Here is a 19093-nt window from a genome sequence, read left to right as displayed (position 1 = left end):
ATTTTCTTCTTTTTTTGTACTTCAAAATTTATAAGAATTTATAATTATATATATATAGATTTTGACTTTATAATCAAACCAAGCATGAAAAAAAAAATTTTTTTTTCTTTTTTATTTGAAAATGTTTATTAGTATAGAAATATAATGACATTTGACATTTTTAATCATAGTACCACATGAGGCCTTCATTGTACACATGTTAACAAAAAAAAAATGTAATATTATGATATTTATTTTAAGATGATTGTTGAATAAATTTTTATTTTATTTTTACAATAAAGTATTATATATAATATACCGAATAATGATCTTTTTTTTTATCTATTTCATATAAATAACAATTTAAATAAACTATATTTTGCAAATAAAAATTAAATATAAAAAACAAAATATCCAATAAATTGATAATTACAAAATAATTAAATTATTTCTAAAGTTCCTCTTACTCATATGTAAAAAAAAAACATATTGTTATGGAAAAAAAAATATTAATTTCTTGATAATTGTTAAATAATAAATAAAAGAAATATTTTAGTTAGTGTGAATTAGTATAAAAACAAAAACTAGTTTACTTAACTTTGTTTTTTTTTCTTATTATTTTTTAGCACAAAAATAAAATAACTACAGGAGTATGATTAATAATTTGAAAATAAAACAATTATTAAAAATTCAAAATTATTAACAAAAAATGTCATAAGTATAAATATTTTAAATATATATGAAAATCCAAAAAAAATAAAAATGTTTTTTTTTAATAACTATTTTTTTTATATACTATTGTAAATATTTTGAAGTAATAAATCAAGAAAATTTATCATATTCTTGTTAGTGATTTCACCAAATCATAAAAACAAAATACAATGATTATTTCTTTTAATTTATAATTCCTAATAGTAATTATAAAAAAAAATATATAGATAATCATTTTATCAACAAATGTTTCAAAATACTATCTTGTTCTACATATCATTTACTTTATACTAGTCTTACATGACTTTTGTCTGATTACTTAATCAACTTAAAAGAATCATTACAATACTTTTTTCTTTCTTCATTGAAATTGTTAAATAAACAAATAAGTTTTCTACCATCACTGACCACGGGGTGAATAACTTTTTATTTTGAGCATACCTGAATACTTTGATTTCATATAAAAAGTTAAAAGCTGAAGATGTATGATAAACTGAGTCATAGTTTGTTTAAGTCCGGTTACAGATAGAAGTTAAAGCATGTTTTGAAGAATAAGGAGAACCGCCTAGGACTAGGTTTATGCTTAAATTGGATTAATTGAAAAATAGAAAGTTAGTTTTATATGTACATTATTTTTATTTTTAATAATACGAAAAAGTTATCTATATATATTATATAATAAATATGGTTGCTACTAACTATTTTAAACTAAAAAATATTGGTATGATTTTTTGTTTTAATATTTTAATATTTTTAAATTATTTAGGTACTAGATTATTATTATTATTATTTTTGTTATATTCAATAAAGGGTGATGATAGTCTAAGTTTAGATTTGATAGATGGACGAGTCTGTATGACAGTAGAACATTCCAGATCATCAAGAAATTCATCCTCATATTTTGAATGTGTTCCATTATCTGATAATGAAAATGAACAATATAGAATAAAGGGAAAATATTTAGGAATATGGACATTAAAAAAATGTTCTAAAAATTTTTATTTTGATGAACCACAACAAAAATGTATAGAAAGAAGAAAGGTACATAGGCAACCTTCTATGGATGAAAATGTTGAATGTCAGGCTTCTAATGCAAATCCTATTGAAGGTGGTGAATGTAATTGGTTAACAGCTACCTTACAAAGTGATCCATATAGTAGAAATCATTTTTTACAATGTTCTATAACAAATCCAGGTGAATATTGTGGTGAATGGATTCGAATGCCATGTGCACCAGGTACTATTTTTGAATTTACTCAACAAATTTGTGTTGCTGAAGAGGTTGATAATAGTAATGAATGTGGAAAAAATACTGGATCACCTATTTGTCCTTGTTCAGGATCCAGTGGAACATGTCCCGGTATCAGTATTTGTATTTCAAGTATTTGTTGCCAACAACAACAAATAGATCCATCTATGCAAATGTTTCAAAATGCTCCATTCTTCCAACAATCATTATGTATTGGAACTGGAGCAAAACCAATTGGACCATGTCAATTAAATTCTTGTCCAAATAATTATGAATGTCAAGATGGAATTGGTTGTTGTCCAACAGTTCCATTTGAATCAACAGGTAATTTAGTTTCAATAAGTGTTAAAGTTTGTCCTGGTTCAAGTATTGTTCCAATTGGTACATGTACCAATGGAAATGGTTGCCCATCAGGTACTGTTTGTAATGAAAAAGTTAATGGCTGCTGTCCACAATTAGAAGATAAAAAATTTACTGTAATTATGTTATGTCCTAATGGTAAACCAGCTGTTGGACCATGTAATTCAAATAATTTATGTTCACAAGGACAAAGTTGTTTTAAAGGAGCATGTTGTCAGTTATCAACATGTCCTATAGGACAACAACCACAAGGATTTTGTAATTCTGGAAGTTGTAATAATGGTGGTACTTGTCATCAATCAACATGTTGCCAATCAGTTGAAGTAATAAAATTACCTATTTGTTCAAATGGTCAAGCATCAACAGTTCCATGTACAATGTCAAATCAATGTGGTCCTGGTTTTGAGTGTAGTAATGGTGGTTGTTGTCCAGTTCCATTTTGTCCAAATGGTATACAAGCTATATCAAGATGTAATGGACCATGTGGAACAGGTTTAACATGTTTAGAAGGATTATGTTGTCCATTACCAAAATGTCCAAGTGGTGAACTTGCAAATACTATGTGTACACAAAATAGAGATTGTGGAATTGGTTCTGATTGTGTAAATAATGGATGTTGTCCAATGCCACAATGTCCTAGTGGAAATTTTGCCTCATGTAGATGTGGATCACAAGTAGGAGGAAAATCTTGTCCATTAGGACAAGCATGTATTAATGGAGGATGTTGTATGTTACCATTGTGCCCTAATGGTATTCAAGCTGTTTCATTATGTACAGCATCTTTTCAATGTGGAATTGGTATGGAATGTGTAAATTCAGGTTGTTGTGCATTACCTACATGTAGTAATGGAAAAGCTGCATCAGAAAGATGTCAAATGGGTAGTTGTCCACCAAATAAATTATGTGAAAATGGTGTATGTTGTGATATTCCTGTATGTTCAACAACAGGAATGATTCCAGCACAATTTTGTGGTATTGGTAATTCATGTCCATTAAATTTTTATTGTGAAAGACAAGGTTGTTGTCCAGAACCATTACCATTATGTCCTAATGGTGGTAGATCAACATCACGATGTGATAGAGGTAGTGATTGTCCTCCTGGTTTTGGATGTACATCATTAGGTGGTTGTTGTAGATTATCAGTAGAACCAATATGTCCATTAAGAATGAATGCAATATGTCAATGTTCTGCAAATAATGGATGTCCTCAAGGTAGTACATGTAATCAAGGAACATGTTGTACACAAGTTTCTGCTACATTTAATCAAGTTCCTGGTACATCATGTCAAATGAGTACACAATGTAATGGTTTTACAAATTCAAATTCACGTTGTCTTCAAAATACATGTATATGTACTAAAGGAGCCATATCTAATGGTGCATCATGTATACAACAACCAGCTATTGTAGTTAATCAAGCTAGAAATGGATGTGATCAATATGGTAATCCTTGTAAATTTGTTTTATCAACAACAAGAAGAAGACCATTATTTACACCAGTTGGAAATGTAACTGATACACCATTATGGTTTAATGTTATTGAATTAAGAAGTTGTATTGATGATCCAACAATAACTGGTGTTGATTTTGATCCAGATTCAACATGTTTACCAAATGAAAAATGTATAAATGGAAAATGTAGGACAAAATTATGGCCTGGTGAGTATGGATGTAATAGTGACATGGAGTGTCAGGCTAGATGTCCTAATACATATTGTGAACAAAAAACAGATAAAAATGTTCCACAATGTCTTTGTAAAAATGGATTTTTATTATATGGAAGATGTGTTGAAAATTGTCCTAGCGGTTTTCATTCATCTGATAAATATTGTATGCATAATGATGAAGATCATTTTTGGAAAGATTCTAAATTACAAGATAATTTAAGAGAACTTCTTAATAAAGGAAATTGTTAAATAATATAAATTAACTAATTTATGCTACAAATATATATGTATATTATAGTTTAATTATTTATAAACTTTATATCATTATTATTATTTTATATTTTTATTATAAAACTATTAAAAATATTTATATACAATGTTAAAAAGAATATTTTTTTTTACACGTAATAAAGTAGAGAAATTATGTTAAGTTTAGATAAGAAGAAGTATATATATTGATTGATATTAAATCCCGTTTAATAATGTCCTAATTGTTTTTCAAAATCCCTTGCACTTATTATTCCTCTATTAAAATTTTTCATTATATCTTCATTGATTTCTCTATTTTCTATTGAATTGGGTGAAGATGAAATGTGTTGTTTTGAATCGAATACTAAAACACTATTATCCTCATTATGCCTTATCTTCATCCGGATAACAATTATTACCAATACAATTACAGTTAAAGTACTTAAACCACCTAACGCTATAAATCCAAATTGTTTAAAATTACTATTGTTTTTTTGTAAATGATGTTTTTCAATCTCTTCAATTAAATCAAATTGAATTTTATTCAAATCATATGGTGAAAATGTTACACTATTTATATTTTCACTTCTTTCAAATATTGGTAATTTTTTAATTACTTCATCTATTTTAACATCCATTTTATCAAAAACTTTTATTAAACGATCAGTATTTTCTTTGAAGTATTCTTTCAAATCTGATGGTAACAAGTTTAAATCCGGAACTTCTCCTTGTAGGAAAGACTCAATAACTTCTCCTGGTATTTTTGAGATATTATATCCTTGAGGTAATAATCCCATTAACTGCATCATATTTGAATTCATTTTTAAAGCTTTCTCATCACTTGCAGATGTTATGATTGTCTTAACTCTATCGGCATCACCTATCTTTTGTGTTGATAATTTTCTAGTATCATACAATTGATTATTTGAATTGACATTTTGTGAATCAGGAGAAATATATTGTGAAAGTTGATCAAGGACTACATCTAGTGATTCTTTAGGTATTCCAGGAATTTGTCCACCATTAAGTACATGTAAAATTAAATTTTTATCCAATTTAGAAATATCAATTGGTCCAAGACCAGGAACAATAATAATAGGATTAGAAATAGTTTTTAATATTTCTTCTGCCTTCTCAGCTAATATCTCATTTCTACTATATTTTTTATCAATATTAGAATTACTAATTGCATTTTGATTAATAGGATTATTTGTATTTTGAGGTAACATTGAATGTGAAAATATTTGTTGACCTTGATTTAATTTAAAATTAGGTCCAAGTGCCTGTGATAATTTACTTAAAAAAGGAATTTTACTTAATTCACTTTCTAAACTATTTTTAACATTTTCTTTTGCCTCCATCTCCTTTGAAAATGTTTCATTTGCACTATTCATCAATAAATCTTTTAATCTAATTCCATGCATATCATTTGGTTCATTACATGTAATATCAGGTTGATTAGGAAAAAATATTCGTACTCTATTAATTATAAAATATTTTAATAGCCAATTTATTTTACTTTTTTCACAATTTAATAAATTATTGTGTAATAAAATTCCAGAAATAGGATAAATAAATGTATCTTCTTTTATAAGTGATAATTTATTATTTGATAAATCAAGGATAAATAAATTTTGTTGCTTATTAAAAATACCAATATCCAATTCTTCTATATTATTATATGATAAATCTAATTTTGTCAATTTTTCCAATGAATCAAATGATTTTTTTTGAATTATATTAATTGAATTATTGTGTAATATTAAATTTTGTAAATTTTTAATTCCCGTAAACATACCTTTCTCAATTAATGAAATATTGTTATGTGCTAATAACAAAATTTTTAATTCATTTAATTCATTAAAACTATTTCTCTCAATATTATTAATATTATTATAATTGAAATTTAACATAGTCAATTTGGGATTTTCTGTAAAGGTCAAGGTTTCCAGTCCCGTTAAAAAATTATGAGATAAATCAATTTGTTCTAAATTGCGGAATTCTTTAAATGTTGGAGAATGTAAAAAATTATTTGAAGATAAATTTAATGATTGCAATTTGTCAAAAGTTTGTAAATGAGTAGTCTCAATACTACTCAATTTATTACTATGAATATCTAATATTTGCAAATTTGGAACATTCATAAAAGCCATTGTTGATATTTTTTTGAGATTATTTGAATGAAGTATTAATGATTTAAGAGATGGAAGATTCATAAATTGAAATTGATAAACTTCTGATATATTATTATTAGCCAATGACAAATATGTTAAATTTAAAGAATTTCTAATTTCTTGTGATGGTACTTGATTTAGTTTATTTTTTGATAAATCTAAATATCTTAAATTTTTTTTTGGAACATTAAACATATTATTTGGTATTGATGTTATGACATTATTTGATAAATCAATTTTTTCTAAACCAGATAATTGATTAAAATAAGACTTTTCATTTTGAGATATAGAAATATTATTTGAATTTAAATTTAAATTTCTTAAATTTATCATTAATGGAAAATTGGGTATTAGAGATAATTGACAATTTACACAAGAGAATTCTTTTAAATATTGTTTATCAATATTATCAAAGAAATTATTAGAAATAGTTTTTATAGGACAATTAATAATATTTATTAGTTCTACTCTTGTCTTTGGTAATGTTATATTATCTTCTTTTATCTCATCACATCCATCAATATATAATTTTGAAATTTTTTCTTCAATATTAAATTCATTAAAAACATCCTTAATATTTTTAATATTTTTACAATAAATTGTATTTTGTTTTTTAACTGTATTACAATTACATTCAAGTGGTAGTAGTAGGCCACATTTATTATTAGTTTGGACAATAATAGGAATAATAAGTAAAAAAAATATACAAAATTTTAAGAAATTTTCTAGAGGATGCATTTTAAAATATTTAATTTTTAATAATGTAATATAGTATTATATTTAGAGAATAATTTAACTAGTTACCTGAAATAAAACTCCTACTGTCTTCTCCTCTTTACAATCAACCGCTAAAAATTTTTGCCCTAGAGTGAACTGTAATAACAAAATCTGGGTCACTAAGTCAACTAAACAGTATTCCGTCAATTGTTACTTGAATGATAACACCCATATATTATTATATATAGAATAAATAAAGTATGATATCAAAAATTGATGTTTCTATATATTAAAGATATGTATGGATAGGTATTTATGTTGATATTAGTAGTAATAAATCGTGATAACAAAAATCTTGTCCAAAATGTCTCATCTAAATGACCACAGTTATGAAAGATATTTATTGTATCATATATATATCAATTACAAAAGATTTTCAAACATTATATTATAAATAATTGACCTTGATAACTTTTAAAATTTTCTTTATATTTAAAACAATTGAAATTTTTTTTTTATAATTATCTTAATATTATTTATGATGATTTAATTAAGATGAATATAATTTTTATTAATATAAAAATTTTCTTTTTAAAAAAAAAAAGTAATTCATTTTATTTTTTAAAATTTTTTCTTTTATTATTTTTAAATAAAATATGTGTTGATCCGTTATTTCAATATTATAAAAAATTAATGAGACATTCTGAAGGTCACGGTATTTCAATATAATGATATTTAATAAAATAAAATATCGTTCAAAGGGCTTTTAAAAATTAATGTTTATATATTGTATCAGTAGTAAGTATTTATAAATTTTTATAATTTGCTAATAACGAGGTCATACATATTAATCTTATATATTTTTTCCATAATATAAATATTATATAATACATTTTTTTTTGAGTATATTTTAAATAATAAATATTTACCAAAAAAAAAATTAGTAAAATAATGTAATTTTCCTCATATGCTACTATTAATCAATTAAATATACTATTAGGTGTTAGCTAAATAAAATAAAGTTACTTTGTATTTATATTAAATTATTTTATAAAATGATAATTTGTTTTTTAATTAAAAAATTTGACAGTAATTTAATATAATTTTATTATTTTTTAATTTTTAACAAACAAAAATTTATTTTTTGTTTTAAAAAAATCTAGTATAGTAGTCACTCAGAATGAATATGAAAAAAAAAGAAACTTTAATAATATTTTTTAAATAATTCAAATGTTTTTTATATATTTATTGGTAACCAGTGTTTCAAAAAAAATAAAATAAATGGTTATTTAATAGTATAAAGAAATTTACATTTATCATTTATCAATTAAAATCTGGAAAAGTACTATCATTTATCAAAGTTAAACAAAATATTTTAAAAAATTATATGCTAATTTGCACAAGGTGAATTTTTTTTTTTTAAAATAAAATAAATTTGTCAAAAATTCTATTGTAAAAAATGAGATTTATATGAATTTTATTATAAATTCAATGAATATAAAATAATAATTATAATTTAAATTGATATCTTAATCTAAATAAAACATAAAAATATAAGTTTTGTATTACTTTTTTATTTATTATTAGTATATTTTTCGTTGTTTAGAGGAAAAAAAAAACTATAATAATGTGAACAACTAATGTATAGTAAACAAATTTTTATTTTTCTTTTTTTTAATAATTTAATATGATTCATAAATTTCCAAATATATGTACTTTAAAAAAAAAGTTTCATTTTTAATATTTATTTTTTGTTTATAAAATAATACAGTATTTTTTAAATTTCATATAACTAAAGTATAAAAATGCTCTCAGAAATAATATGTGCACTAAACAAAATATTTTGATTTATATAATTGCTTTTTAACAACTTTATTATTATTTTTTTAATAATTTTTTTTATATTATAAAAATTTTAATAATTTTTTTATATACTATTTAGCCTAGTATTTTTTTTTTTAAATTATAAAAAAAAAATAAACTTGCACAATCAACTAAGGAGATATAATAAGTGTTATTGATTACAAATACTTTCTATTACTGCTTTTTTTACTTCATTGCTCTGATTTTAATATAAAATTATTTTAAATCTGTTTGAAAGCATTATATTTATTATTGAGAAAATAGATTTTTTTTAAAATTAAACTTTTATTAACATTGTTTTATTAATCATTATATCAATATAAATTAAGCTGTTTTAATAATAAATAACATTTTTTATACTTTATAAATTTAAAAACCATAAAGTCTACTAATAATTTTTAAAAGAAATATTATATAAGCACGCGTAGACATGTTCATACTAAAAGATATTATTATATTTTTTTAAATTATATTTTATTTATAATAAATTTTTTAAAATTTATTAATAGATTAATTTCTTTTTTTTTAAATAATGTGTACCTTAAAATTATGAAATTTTAATTTTTTCAAAAATGTAACTTTACTTAAAAATACCCAATTTTTACAATTTTATCTTCAGTTTTATTATTTATGAAATCAATGATTAAACTTAAACCTTGTTTCTTTTTGTGTAAAATCATTAAATCTAATGATTATATTAATTATATATTTTTAATATAAACAAAGTTTGATTAAAAAAAATTAGGTTTCTACAATAAGATTTCTTTTGGAAAAAAAAATATATATTTGTTAGATAGAAAATTGAATTTCTATCTAAATTTGAATAATTTGAATAAAAATAAAATTTATAAATAGCTTTTTTTTTCCCCAATAGATCGTATATGTAATAAAAAGTTTAAATAAAACTACACGTAATATATCAACCAATATCTAAATAATTTTTAATCAAAATTATAATTTTATTAATAAAAGTTAATATTATATATTGTTATTTGAAATCTTTGACAATCTTTATAACTTAAAAAAATTTATATATTACATAAAATTTTTTTGTTATTATGTTTATGATTAAAGGTAAATGATGATAAATAATGACTTATTATTGTTAATATAATTTTATATGAATATATATCTTTTTCATTATGATAATATTTTAATGATTATAGATAAAAATATTATTTGTCAAAATAATGGTCTTGCTTATTAAATACAATATTTATTTATTAAAGAAGTAAGAATTGTTTGTAACATATAAATTATTATTATTATTATACTTGACAATATAATAATAATAATAATAATAATAAATTATTTATCCATAAATAATAAACTTATATTGTTTTAAATCTAAATATTCATTTTATATTATTATAAATATAAACATTTATTAAAAGCATTTTATAATTTTTTTTTACATTATTTTTTATGACAATAAGTTTACATTCAATTTTACAAACTATTTAATAACAAATATTCAAAAATCTTTTTCAATAACAATAAATTTTTCTTAACATTTAAAAAAATTAATGTTCAATTTTCTTTATTATCTTCTACAAATTTTAATACTTTTTCTAATACTTTTTTTTTCATATAACTAATATTTAATTATAATAACACAAAGATAAGTGCAACGATATAATAGATAAAATATAATGTAATTCCAAATATTTTGCAAATTATATATTATAAAGTTATTGACATGATGAAGTTCTTAAATTAGTTATAAATTTAAAAAATGTAACAAACATTATATTATATCTTTTCTAACAATTATATTATATATACATATATAAGGGAAATAAAACTTTTTAAATTTATATATATATTTAAATATTTAATAATTAATTAATTTTATCTTATTACTATTTATATTTATTTCCATTTATTTAAAAAAATACAATTATATTACAAAAATTCTTTTTTAAATATTTATTATAAAAATAAAAATGGTACTATTTTTATTTTTGACAAAAGAAATCTTTTGAATATAAATAAGATTTTAATTATTTATGTAAATTTATGTAAATTATGTATAAAATATTTTAAAATTTTGTATTTATTTTCTTCAATATATGTAATGATGAAAATTGATAAGAAGTATTTTAGATCGTCTCATATTGACTATTGTATATCGTTATTATTTTTTTTTTTCATGTAACAAAAATTTCAACAAAATTATTTAATATATTATTAGGAAAAAAAAATGATCATTAAAAATGGTAATTAACTAATAATATTATGTTAATCAAACAGTAATTTATTATTATATTTAGGTATAACTAAATATATTTTTATTACAATTTTACAAATTTAAGTATATTAATTGTTTTGTTGAAAATCAAAGTTTAAGATCAATTAAATTTACTTAATTAACTATAATTGGATTTTTTTTATAGATATAATATATATGATGATTAACTTTCTTGATGATAATTATTTTAAAAAATTTTATATATATATAATATTTTATCCATTTTTTTTTATTATAGTATAATTTATATAACTTAGATAAAATAAAACAAATATAATATGCCTATTAGGGAGTGATTTTATTAAATAAAATTATGGATTAAATAATTTAAAAAGAATATATATATAGATGTTATCATAATATATTTTATATTTATACTTCTTATTTAAAAAAGATATTTTGAGCACTAATTATTAAATGATATTATTATTATTAATAGTTATTTCTATGTCTTATAATATTATTTAAAATTTTAAAAATTATTTTTTTAAAAAAATTTATTTCTAATTATTAAAATAATATTATTATTGTTAAAAAAATATATTTTAATCTATAAAATATTTCTTATACATGCAATATACAAATGTTTTATATTTTTTTTTTACTAGAAGAATTGAAGATCATTTTTTTCCACAAAAAAATTTTTTATAATATTTTTCAATACCATATGAAATTTAATTAATGATTTTACAAATTTTCTAGAATTGATGTACCAAATGTAAAATTTTATTTTAAATAAAATCTTTTAAATATTACATGAATAGGACATAGATAATGACATTGATTTAATTGAAGTTCCATTTTATATAATATTATGAAAACGATTTATATAATAAACAAAGAAAATTGTAAATAAATTTAATAAAAATATAGATATTTTTTTATCTTTTTTTAAATAAATATTAATTTATTAGTATATTCAAAAAATTTATAAAAAAAATTATTATATACTTTTTTTTGACTATTTTAATAAATTGGATAACTTTCTTAATGTTCCAAAATATTTAAACTTAATAAATTATTTAATGGAAATAAATTTGATTTTCAAACTAAACATTTAATGAATTAGAATATATTTTTATCATATATGTACATAATATAGTAAATTTATTAATAGATATCTATCACTATTGTTTTAATAAATTTTTAGTAATAATAAAATTATAAAAAAAAAAAAATTTTTATTCTCATGTAAATAAGCCATTTTTTTTTTATTTTTTATTTTATTTAAATTTTATTTTACCATAATAACTTTTTTTTTCTTAAGAAATTTTCAAGTTAATTAAAATAGTTTATAATATAAATTTATAATTTATTTTAACTAAATGTTATTTCTATTGTAGAAAACAATAGCAAAACTGTTTACTTAGCATAGTAATCATTAAAGTTGGAATGATATTTTGTTTTGTTAGATATTTTAAAATTAATATTTATAAATTTTTAATATATAAAAAGTATAACTTTTTTTTTTTTAAAAAAATAATAATATTATTTAATGTTACTTTAAATTATTTAAAGTAATATTAAAATGCCAAATATATTTATTATTATCTTAGTAAATTTTATTGTTTGTTTTCATCATTTTCATGCATTCCACATAGACATACATATTAATTTATACAATACCAACATAGTTTAGAATAGAATTCTTTTAATGATTAGATCATTTATATAAAATTTTTATAATACAATTCAAACTATACGTGTATATAAAAATTTAATATAACAATTTATTATATAAAAATTTATTTAATTTCTAAAATAATAATCTTGATCATAAATTTAAATTTCTTGTTGTTACAAATACATTAATAATTATATAATTTTTTAAAACATTTATATTGCAAATTATATAAAATAAAATATTTTTCAACATTTATTATAAATCGTATATTAATATAAAAAAAAACTATTTCTAGTAAGTATCATTTGTGCACTTTTATGATTAAATTAAATACATATAAATTTATTATTGTTTACTATAATTAATTATAAAGTCATATATTTTGTATTTAATAATATTATAACATGATATTTCATTTTATAAGCAATTTAATGAATCATTCTATATCTTTAATTATCAAATATAATTAAAATAAAATAATATTAAAATATAGTTTTTTTTTGGTTTATTTTTTAACATCTTTAATAATAAATTAAAAATTAAAAATAATATATATCTTGAATTTTATATATATTACAATAAATATTGAATATAGTTTTAATAAAACTAATTGATTATTTATTGTGAGAAATTGTTGTTTAATATTTTATAAGTTTACTGTCAATTTAAAAATCACTTTTGCCATTTTATTTTCTTAAATATTAAACATAAATTTTTTTTTATATTTAAAAATTTAATTAATATTAATTTTTTTTATCATGCCATTTAAATAAAATAAGTTTATTATTAACAGGTTGAGGTCCTTTATAATCTAAAAAAAAGTTATTACTCTCTGCATCCATACAAAATAGTCCATCCCTTCTTTAGAATCCCCCTCCTACGAGACGTTCCTGAAACGAATAAGTTGGACACTCGCTTCCAACCGTGCCCCTCATTGAGACTGATACATTCATAGAGATCCGTATAGACTTTGAAGTTCTTGTTCTTGTTTAATTTTTAATATTTTTTATTTAAATTTTAATAGATCCGTAGTTCGAAGAGTTTTCTATGGATCTATAAAAAAAAATTAATAAATAATTTTATTCTTAAAAATTAAAAATTAGTTATATGTTTCGATTCAGTTGTATAGACAGACAGCCGACTTTCTGTATGACAAGTTGCTGTTTGTCTATTGAAAACAAGGCAGCCTCAATTGTATTTTCGTGTGTCTTGATATTTATATATTCCAGAGTAGGTATCTTTACTGATAGTATTTTTTTTAGATTATTTTTAATATAATCTTAAAATTATCAATGGATCGACAGGATTCTTCAAATACGTCATCTCTAAACTTGAATATTAACAGTAAGTTTTTTTTTTTTTATTAAATATTTTTTGTTTTAATTAAAATTGTTCATCAAAAATAAAAAAAATATATATTTTTTTTTATCATATTTGAGTATTTTCAATTTTTAATTTTAATCATTCTTTAATATTATTTTTTTAAATGACCATATTTTTGACATACATTGGGCATCAGAGATGTCAGTGTAATAGGTGTGACCTGTATCATCTGAATAACTGTGACTCCTTTATGCTAATCACTTTTCTTACATACATAGTATTCACTCATTACTCGCGCATGAGGTTACAATTTATAATTTTTATCATAAAATATTAAAGATATTTATTTTAAAAACTTTCTAATACTACTTCAATAAATTATGCCAACTTTAGATCATCTTTTAATTTGTAATATAATAAATAAATTGTATATTTACTTGAATATTTAAAAATAATATATATTTTATTGTAACCATGCAGTTATTGGCTTCTTATTTTTTTTTTTAGTATTGGCTACATATGCATTCTTTAATAATTTCAATTGGCGCTATCGATTTAAGAATATTGAAATCCAAGTTTAATACAAGATAGAAAAGAGAATTTTTAATATCTGATATTAAAATTAATTTATTTTATTTTTTTTTTTTTTTACACATTTACTTATTCAAAATTTTTTATTTTTTAGATCATTCATTTTTATAATATTGTAATATAATTATTTAATTTATGTTTATGATTTGTCTCTTATTAATTACAGTCGAAATAATATTATCCAATGAAGTAGTCATTTTTTTGATAATATATATTATTGTAAAATTGTCTAAAATTATTGAATAATTTATTTTCAATAAGATTTTTAAAATTTGATCTTACTTGTACAATTTTATTGTAAAAAAAAAGTTTTTAATTTCTATAATTAATGTAGGATGATAAATTATCAATTATTATGAAATGTTTTATAATATGTTAGCTCTAATTTTAAACAAGTTATAGCTAATGATACATTTGATTATATCTTTAAGAAACGTTTACGCATCTATATGACTTGTTACGTTAACAGCTTGTAGAAAGTTAAATATTTTATGGATACAATAAGTTTTATGATACCTGATTTTTTTTTTTTTTGTGTTTTAAAAAATTGAAATTAGTTGGAGGTTGATGTAAAAACATTACTGCATTTATAGGCTCAAAATGTGGATTATTTATAGACTCACTATATATGTTGTATTAATTTGTATGTTAGTTCTAATGTGTATAGAGTCTTAATGTCTAAGCATAGACATAGTTTTGTTTTGAGCATTTATTAGGGCCGTAAGTCGGTTGCCTACTATAAAGGATATGATAATAGAAATTCGTGTTATCTCTTTTACTTTCTCCAACTATACATAGTTATAATTTTTGCTTTTATCTAATTACTATTCATTGGATATTTAAAATGATCAATGTAATATTATATGACGATTAAAATTTTTTTTATAATTATTATATATTATATATTTATAAATATTTTTTTATTTTTAGACGATATATATATGATGAGAATTCAGGATAGAAGCTTAAAATATATACGTCAATTTCCAGCAAATAATGATAGAATATTTTATAAAGATCTTGATTTTTTAAATAGACCTATTGGTGAAGTTAGTATACCATATTACACTGATAAGGTGTCAGCATCTTTAACTGGTAAATTAAAGGATGCTTTTCCTGCAGTCCTACTTAGTGTTACTAGAAACACAGTGCAGGTTTTAAATTTTACAAATCATAAAGTTGAGCTTGTGTCATATGACAATATATGGTTGCGAAGAACATCTAGTGATCAAAAAATATTTTTAAATCATGAGGATTCTGATCCTTCTAGTGGTCATTCATATAATGAAAGTTATATTATAAATGAAAAAGGTAATAAATTAGAAAGATTATCAAGTGCAAAATGTATGGTTAAAGTTCAAAAATTTATAAAAGAAGAAGATTATTTTTTATATCAAGATTTAGATAATCTTTTTGCTGTTGTTCAAATAACTAATAAAAATGGACCATTTGTAATTGTTAAAATGAATGATGATGCTGAAAGACTTATACCTATAAGGAGTGGTCGCAATTATTCTTTAGAACTACATCATCAACTTTCTTTAGCTGGATTAGTTAAGAAAGGTGGATATAAACCAGGAAAAGAAACATTTTTAAATAAAGTACCAAAATGTGCATTTTTAAGAAGTAAACATAATTCTCATGAATTTGAACGTGGATATGAACTTGAAGTTATCTGTCCCGATACCAGAGAATATATTTATATGGGATATGTATCTGAAGTTTTTTCTGAAGAACTTTTTAAAGTAACAATTATTAAATATGCGGATAACTCAAAAAATAAAACAATTTTATGTGACAATGCAAATGAATTTTTACTCCCAAAAAGATTTTGTAGTCGTCACAATTTAAAACTTACATCACCATTTGATTCACATAGTGGAAATGATTTAAAAAATTTTAAAAAACTTCATGGAATCACTGAACCAGCTCCTAAAAAAACATTTGCTCAAGTTCAATGCTATGATAAAATAGAAGAATTTACACGTATTGAATATTATGATGAGAAAGGAGAAGTTATGGTTCCAGCTTTAATTGTACGATCAGCTGAAAATGTTGTCTTTCTTATACTTGAAGATAGAGATATGATGAAACCACTTGCATTTAATTGTGGTTCACCATGTATATTTCCTGTTGGTACTGCTGAGACATATGGTATTACACTTGTCAAATCATTAGATAGAGATTATGAAGATACAAGACAATTAAGATTTGATTTAGAAAAAAATTATAAATATTTTGGTAATGAATTTACTAAAAGTAGTATTTCTGATTGTGATGTTAAAAAAGATGAAATTGATAAAGAGAATATTACTTTTAGTGATGTTTTTAAAGATATTTCAAAAATTGCTCCAAAATTTTATATTAACCATGATTGTAATCCAGGACCATACTTAAGACAAAAAGCAATAAAATCTAAACCTGTTGTAAATAATGGTGGACCTTTAGCTTCAGTTATTTACTATATTAATAGGCTTATCATTCAATGTGCTGATTCTAATTCTAGAGTTCGTGTCTCCAATATAATTTCAGGTAATGATAAAAATTCTGGAATCATAATGAAGAAACCTGTTAATAGTACTCAGGAAGATGATACTATTCAATATAATTCTAAAGGACAAACATATATATGTGAAGCACCATTTACATCTGAAGAATTTCCTCTTTATTTAAGAAAACTTATGTATAAATTACAAGCTTGCCCAAATTTAATTTCATTAACAAAACTTGATGAACCATGTTCATGTGAATGTGATAAAGTTGAACCATGGTTTAAATTGTATGTTAATAATTTTGTAACATTATCTGCATCTGAATCTCTTGCTGGGCCAGCAAATTCAACAAGAGGCAAAAAAAGTGCAAAAAGGAATTATAATAGAATAGAAAAACGTTCTACTAGTGGTGAGAATGATAATAAAAAAACAAAATTAGATGATAGGTGTACATCTTCATCAAAAAATACTACAGATGAAAGAAATTCTTCATATGATTCTCGTGAACCAAGTGAAGGAAAAATGGTTCCACCAAGATCAAATGGTGTTACGAGGAAACGTGCAACAACTGTCGATGTATGTTCTACAAAATTACGACGAAGTGGAAGAGTAGCCGGTAAAACTTCAGAAAATGGGTCTCCATCAAAGACTGCCGATACAACTCCTGAACCATCATCATCTCCATCAGTTTCTCCAAGTGATGACAATAGCCAAGAATCTGTTGGTAATAATTCACGTTTTAGTACACCAATGCAAACAGATTTAGGAGATAAAAAAGTACAAGATATGACACCACAAGAATTTGCATCTCTTATTATTGCCGAAGCATCATTAGATATTAGGGAGAAGGTTGAAAATATTAATATGAATGAATTATTAAAATTAGACATCAGTCAAATTATGAAACAATTTGACGTTCGAATGGGTTCAGCTATCAAAATTCAACACATTATTCAAAAAAGAATCTAGTTCATAAAATATTTTCATATTCATTTTACGATGCCGGTTTGCTTTAACAGATCATTTCTATCCTTCGACTAAATATCTTTCCAAAACGCGGTGCTATACGCTGATATTATATTAATATACAGGGTGGTTCATGAAATATTTCCTACTGAACCAAAAATTGTATATATAGTACAAAATAAAAAAAAATTTCTGTACTATTTTAATTTTGGTAGAATAATTTTTTTTTTTTATAATTATTTCCACAATTTAAATGTCATTTTTTTTAATTATTTATTCAGATTTTGGCTAATTGTATTTGTGATGAACTTTTAATTTTTATAGATAAATTTCTGTTTGTTTTTTAATTTATTTTCTTTTAAGGAAAAATAATTTTTGAATGAATAAAAAAAAATTGTTAAAAATGGGTTTTTTACAATAATGATATGTAATTCTAAAGAATCTTGAAAAATATCTTTTTTAAATAATGATAAACATAATCATTAAAATTATACTTAATGTAGAATGATATAAATAATTTATCTAAAAAAAGAAAAAAATTAAATTTAAAATCTTTGAAATTGCAAAATATGAAATCTTTTTGCAATCAGAATCTTGATAACTTGTAAAAATTATTTATAAAAAAAAACTAATTTTTTAAAAAAATTTTAAGAAAAGTAATTTATAAGAGAAATAAATTAATAATTTTTTTGAAAATGACGATACTAGCAATTTGCATTTAATAGATCATAGAAAAAATTTTGTAGTATATTGAACTAAAGATTCAAAAAAGAATCTTCATTTTAAAAGTGAATATTAAAATTCAAAAAAAATAAAAAGCTAGAAAATGTTTTGTATTTGGAATAGTAGAAAATTAAATCTTATTTTAGAAACTACA

General features: G+C 21.2%; 3 protein-coding genes across 3 annotated transcripts; 2 read left to right on the top strand and 1 right to left on the bottom strand.

The window, feature by feature from the left end:
- Positions 1-1374: 1374 nt before the first annotated feature.
- On the top strand, positions 1375-4215 carry SRAE_1000141300 (Chitin binding domain and EB domain and Cysteine-rich repeat-containing protein; the record flags this gene model as incomplete). The annotated part of the gene is made up of 2 exons (XM_024648365.1): positions 1375-1411; positions 1457-4215. 2 exons carry the CDS (start codon positions 1375-1377, stop codon positions 4213-4215), a joined length of 2796 nt encoding a protein of 931 aa, XP_024502350.1.
- A 227-nt stretch (positions 4216-4442) lies between these two features.
- SRAE_1000141200 (Leucine-rich repeat and Leucine-rich repeat, typical subtype and Leucine rich repeat 4-containing protein) lies at positions 4443-7127 on the bottom strand (the record flags this gene model as incomplete). The annotated part of the gene is made up of 1 exon (XM_024648364.1): positions 4443-7127. One exon carries the CDS (start codon positions 7125-7127, stop codon positions 4443-4445), a length of 2685 nt encoding a protein of 894 aa, XP_024502349.1.
- Positions 7128-14136: 7009 nt separating this feature from the next.
- Positions 14137-18219, top strand: SRAE_1000141100 (Protein of unknown function DUF3588 family-containing protein; the record flags this gene model as incomplete). The annotated part of the gene is made up of 2 exons (XM_024648361.1): positions 14137-14188; positions 15689-18219. 2 exons carry the CDS (start codon positions 14137-14139, stop codon positions 18217-18219), a joined length of 2583 nt encoding a protein of 860 aa, XP_024502348.1.
- Positions 18220-19093: the final 874 nt, after the last annotated feature.

Source organism: Strongyloides ratti (genome assembly GCF_001040885.1).
Source record: "Strongyloides ratti genome assembly S_ratti_ED321, chromosome : 1".
NCBI classification, from domain to species: Eukaryota; Metazoa; Nematoda; class Chromadorea; order Rhabditida; family Strongyloididae; genus Strongyloides; species Strongyloides ratti.
This window is presented reverse-complemented; position numbering and strand designations above follow the sequence as displayed.